This window comes from Limulus polyphemus, unplaced genomic scaffold (genome assembly GCF_000517525.1).
Source record: "Limulus polyphemus unplaced genomic scaffold, Limulus_polyphemus-2.1.2 Scaffold2972, whole genome shotgun sequence".
Lineage (NCBI taxonomy): Eukaryota > Metazoa > Arthropoda > Merostomata > Xiphosura > Limulidae > Limulus > Limulus polyphemus.
In genome coordinates this window covers 90,027-96,184 of record NW_013668582.1, presented here as the reverse complement: position 1 = coordinate 96,184, position 6,158 = coordinate 90,027, and the positions used below count along the sequence as shown (strand labels likewise).

At 29.0% G+C, this 6,158-nt stretch overlaps 1 protein-coding gene across 1 annotated transcript in view; it reads left to right on the top strand.

The window, feature by feature from the left end:
- Positions 1-4,081, top strand: part of LOC106468344 (zinc transporter ZIP10-like) — a 29,046-nt gene extending 24,965 nt beyond the window's left edge. The window contains exons 10-11 of the mRNA XM_022396677.1: positions 1,877-2,064; positions 2,228-4,081. Coding sequence (XP_022252385.1) covers positions 1,877-2,064; positions 2,228-2,374 — 335 coding nt within the window. The 3' untranslated portion in view covers positions 2,375-4,081. The remainder of the gene's footprint in view (positions 1-1,876; positions 2,065-2,227) is intronic.
- The last annotated feature ends 2,077 nt before the right edge of the window (positions 4,082-6,158 follow it).

The window sequence follows — 6,158 nt, the reverse complement described above, 5'->3', positions numbered from 1 at the left end:
CAATATATGCTATATTAGTACAAACCAGTTGGTTTGGTTCATCTTTAAGGAACTGCTGGGATATTCAATATATGTTATATTAGTAAAAACCAGTTGGTTTGTGTTATCTTTAAGGAACTGCTGGGATATTCAATATATGTTATATTAGTAAAAACCAGTTGGTTTGTGTTATCTTTAAGGAACTGCTGGGATATTCAATATATGTTATATTAGTACAAACCAGTTGGTTTGGTTCATCTTTAAGGAACTGCTGGGGTAACTTATCTGTTAATGTAGTTTTATTTGAATTATTTTTTTCTCTGTAATCTGTTTGTCACAAGCTTGCAGTGTCTCATCATGAGCTGAATGATAGTTCATGGGTTATGACATCCAACTATATTTGATATCTTGACATATGCCTAAACTGAATGGTAGTTCATGGGTTATGACATCCAACTATATTAGATATTTTGACATATGCCTAAGCTGAATGGTAGTTCATCGGTTATGACATCCAACTATATTAGATATCTTGACATATGCTTTACAGCAGGTGTCCATATCTTTGAAGAATATTCTATGTTTAGATATGTACCATCTGATATTTTTGTTTCTACTTGTGTCTGTGATCTGCTTCTGGATTGTTTTTTTTTCTGGTTAGTGTTTATGTTGCCTGATGGTATTCCCCTGTGGATGAGCCAATTGTATTATTTTCTCTTTTTTTTTTCTAAGTGATTTCATTAGTGTGAGTTGTCTGTGTTATTTCTTTCTTCTCACACATGCTTGCTTTTGAGCCCTTCTTTTTATTGGTTGTGGAGACATTTCCCCGCTAAATATTTTTTTTATGTGCCATATGTTTTAAAGACAGTGTTTAAACAGCACACTTCACAACCTTTTCAGCCTCAAGGACAAGTTGAATAACACATACAGTTTTATGCAAAAATATATGAAACAATACAAAGATTTTAGTATTGCAGCTTTTTAAAAAACATATATAATTTTGTATATTCTCATAAAATTTTCATGACAAACCAACACTAGTTCATGGATTTGGTGGTTGAGAACCACTGCTATAAGGCATATTGTCTAAAACAGGTGTCATGATACCATATCTAGATACAGAGCTACTGGTCTTAATTCACTAAGTAGGTGTTCTATAATCCTTCTCTTCACCTTCTATTTCCATTACATTTATTAATTGTTTGATCCCGTAGTGATCATGTGTTTTACTAATACCTGTTTTTACACTATTTTGAAATGTGAAGAACTTTGTGAACTGTAATGTTTATTTTATGAAACTACCTTGGTTAATTTTTACTCATTCGTAGTTGTTTTTTGGAGTTGAAGTAATATTCGCATCACATGGTTTAGCTGTTATTGTCTCAATGATGAACTCGATAAATTTTGTTTGTGTAAAATTTAATGTAGTTTATTGTTTGTGTGCTTAGGTTCAACTAAGTGTAATTCTTTAGCCAGTTCTTGAGATCTTTAATAGATTTTGTATGCAGCAGATGTTGATTTATGATCCATAGTTACAAATGAGTAATCTGTCAGGACTTGGACAGTGTGTGGACCCTGGATAATCTGCATGGAAAGTCAAATAGTGCTCTCCAGGAATAGTGTCCACTCAGAAGTACACATTACAGTTACCTAGCAAATATATATATAGTTTGTATAAAGTTGAGTGTAGACATTAACTTGTTCCACAAATCAAATGGTCAAAAATCCATTGAAAGTTTGGTTATTATTTAAAAGAAAACTCAATATATGAAGTACCTAAACTGTTATCGTTTATCGAGAGGCAGTAAGGTTCACACTTGTACACGATTTGTATTTTTGTTACATTTTTTCTAAAATGATTTAAAAGATATTTTCTCTGTATTTTTCACACTCACAGGTGATTTTGCCATGTTGTTAAAAGCAGGGATGTCTGTGAGGCAAGCCTTATTCTATAATGGCATTTCTTCTTTTCTGTGCTTTTTCGGAATGGTGATTGGTTTGGCCATTGGGAAAATTAGCACGGCTAGTATGTGGATCTTTGCTGCAGCGGCTGGAATGTTTCTGTATATTGCCTTAGTAGACATGGTAAGTGTGCTACATTCACATTTTTTATGCCTGTTCACAACTTTGTGTTACTTGTTTTTTTAATTGAATTATTTATAACAGGTTACTGATGTTGATATTCCTTCCAACGATTTTTTATGAAATTTTAGTTCTTATATGCTTCGATATAATTTTTTTTCCCCAGCTTCCTGAACTTAGTGTTAGTCCAAACCAGCTCAAGAACAGTAGCAGAAACCAGTTAATCATTCAACTTTTTGGAATATCATTTGGTATAACCATCATGTTGGTTATAGCATTGTATGAACATGATTTGATGCAAGTTATCAGTTGATATACATGGCCCCCAAATGTATGTATTTTTGGGTGTAGAGGGGTTTTCCAACTAGTGAGGATGAAGGTAAGGGAAATTATAAAAAAATATGAGGAGGTAAAACTTGAAAGCGAGTATTTTTAAATGTTATATGAGGTGATTAAGTTAGAAAGAAAGAAAAATGTTACAATATTACAGGGGATTTTGTGATATATAGACATAAATTTTTTTCTAAAATATAAAACATTTTAGATCATTATAATTGCTTTTTTTTGCACCTGACTCCTTCTGCTGGTTGTATATTTTGTATCTTACAATTTATTATAAAAAACAATTATGAAATAATATCTTGTAATTAAAAAAAAAAATGCACCCAATGAAATAAAATGTACGTAGATAAGTAAGACAATCGAAGAAGTATGTTCAATTTTATGTGAAATGTGTAGAGAGAACATAGAGATAAGCTTTAGAAAAAATCAAGAAGAAATATAAAAGGATTATTTATAAAAGAAACATCACATTCATGGTGTTATTTAACAATCCCTGTGTAAAAATGGTAAAATATGTGTAATGATGGTGAGTTAGGAGCAAGTTAAGCTGTTGCTCCTAACTGTTAGAAGTCCGAAAGATGACCTTGAATAAAGTTAGATGATATTGACTAATACACCCAAACATAAGCCGTTAATCTCGTTTGAAGGTCAGTCAATGATAATACACAAAACTCATCATAATATCATTGCAAGTTTTCTGATCCTGCATTGAAAATAATGTAGACTATAGTTGTAACAATTGATAATATATATATATTTGCTTTTAATCCCTGTCACTTTAAAATCAATATATACATATATAGAATTTTTTTGATGAACCTTTGATAAGAATAAAACACTTCAAAAATGCATGTAATTTGAATATCATTATAATTTCTACAAGACCATATTTAGTTCTTACCTCTTAACATGTACTGGCCATTAATTGTCTTATGCTAAAAAATACAGGAATGGCATATATTTATAGGAATCTGGGAATCAAAGTATAATAAATTATGGAAATCCCACACCAGAATAGAAATAGGAACAAAAGTTAACATAAACTCATTTTAAAAGAATTTTTGGAGACATGAAATAAGAACTTCCAAAAAAGAAAATTAATATGGTATAATAAATTGAGGCTATAAGATTATTGCTTGGGCAGTATCTTAATTTAAAATTAAAAATAATTTGTTTGCTGTTTTCTATATACATTAACTTGAAAATACTGTTCATTTTATAACTTACAAGATATCATAAATTTGAGCTTTAAAAACCTTTTTTTTTTTTTACTACAAAAAGTTTTGGAAGTTTAGGAAAATTCAATGAAATAATGGAAAACACCTGGAGTTTTAAAAATATGAAAATAAAAGACATTTTTATCTGATGGCCTGTGTATAGTACTTCTTAAAAAAACGCATTGCTACAAAAAAAAAAAAGAATTGAGATAGCAGAAAAGTAAAAAAAAAAGTAGGTAGTTTTTGATTGAAGGATTAAGATTTATAAAGTTTTAAATATTGAGACAATTTAAGCAGTTGAAATATTTGTTTTTAAAAGTGCATTTTCTGATAACTTTCTATTAGACAATCTTCTTGAGAATAAATCTGTTTGTGATATAAGAGGTAGGAGTCAAGTTTAAGCTGATAATGAGAAACACGAGTGCATTTAGTTTGTATTTTGAATAAATTACTTTTCTTTATAGCATTGTATTATTATTTTTATGCTACTTTCAAAATATAAAAAATCTGGGTGTTGCTACTGTATTATTATTATTTTGAACCAAACTTTTGTAAGAAGACATTTCTATTTTAATTGATACGTTACAACCATTTACGAAAACATGCTACTTTTGCACACATGTACTCCCCCTCAAAAAATATTTATATTATACTTTAGTATATATATCTTTTGGGTGTAAAATATGTTTAATATCTGATTCTATATCAGTACAAAAACACACATCAAGCATACAGACAAGAAATATTACTAAGTATGGTACTGAGGCTGTTAGTCCTAAAATCTTGATGTGTACCGTATTGGTCATATGTGTATACTGTAGAACAACCTGTACGTCTTGGATATACCAAGAATTATTAAGCTTTAATCCACTTTGGATGTATTTATATTGTATTTCATTTGAGATGAGTATTGAATTAATACTTTTACTACTTCTGCAGAACCTCTGTATCTGTTTGTATGCTTGAGAAGTATGTCTATTTTTAGCATACCATTTAAGTGCAGTTTGATAGAAATATTATTGCCATCAAATAACCATTATTCTATTTAACATATTTTCATAATACTTTAGCGATTTACGATGGTAATTATTTACTTTAACTCCATTTCCTAGAATTTCAAGCTTTCAAAATTGGCTCCTAAGAAAAAAGTTATTCCTAGAAGCTTATTCAACTTTCTTACACTATTGTTCTTGCGATTATAGGCTCTTCTCCAACACGGTTTAATGTTTTAGTTGATTTTGTGCTACTACATGCTGACTAAAAACTTATTCATCCTAAATGCTATATTTTCTGTAAAAAAGAAAAGAAAATAGTATTGAAAATGTATAAGGTAGATGTTTTGTTTTTACATTATTTTTATATTTTGACTTCTTGTTTTATTGAATTTTCAATATATTTTATACCTTGGAATAACTTTCAGTTTTGATTTTTCTCCGGTCAATGTTCGGTTTTTTTTTTTCAAATGCTTTCAGTGTATATTATTGATATTTTAGAGTTTCAAAGTCTGCTTTCTGAGTATAAAGTTGTCATAGAGCTAGAAGGAAATTGATTTATTTGCAACTAAAATTTTTATATTTCACGAATGTTCACACCTTAAAGTGTAATGTATAATTATCCCCAAGTTGTTGTCTGATTCTGTAGAAGTGTCAGAACAAATGGTATAACCTAGGTGTCATTAAGGATGACATGAAAATTGAACAAAGAAAAGACAACGTGTGATAGATCAAATGCTATGCTAATTTTATTAGAGTTTTTTTATACAAAAATATATTCAAATAGTAGATAATAGAATCGTAATTTTTCACAGTAGCAAATCACTTGTTAATTTTTACGACTATGTGAGACTGCATAGAAAACAAAGGTGATGCGTTTTATTAACAAATAATAATTTGTTAGAAATGCTTTGTTACTAAGAATCAAATAGGTATGAAACTAAAAAAAAAATTATTAAACTCAATATACAATTTATAAGCTAATAATCAAGATTATTCACATGAAATAGAGATTGTCATTAAAAAAGCATTTCATGGCAAAATAAAATTTATGTAAACCTAGTTAGCAATTCGAAATGAATTTTATGTAAGACTAAAAAAATAGTTTACTTTAAAACATTGAATATCATCAGCATTTAGATGATAAAATGTATTTGTAATTTTTATTATTTATACCCTATGTTTTTTTTTCAGCATATACATACGATCTTAACGATGTTTAATTGTCTTTACATTTTTGAGTTATTTCAAGTCTCACATTTTTTAATCTGCATTTGTTTGTTTGAAAATTAAAGAATTGATACTATACTCTGAAAAGTGTTGCACTTTCTTCTATGATGTTCATTGATATAAATTAATCCTTTGGAAACTTACATCTACTTTCATTAAAAGTGGATTCTCAAAATACAAATTATATTAATATAACAACTTCATGCATAAGGTAAAAACTTTATTATAAATATTAATTTCACTACCAACATGGCCAGGTGGTTAAGGCGCTCGACTCGCAATCTGAGGGTCGCGGGTTCAAATCCCCGTCACACTC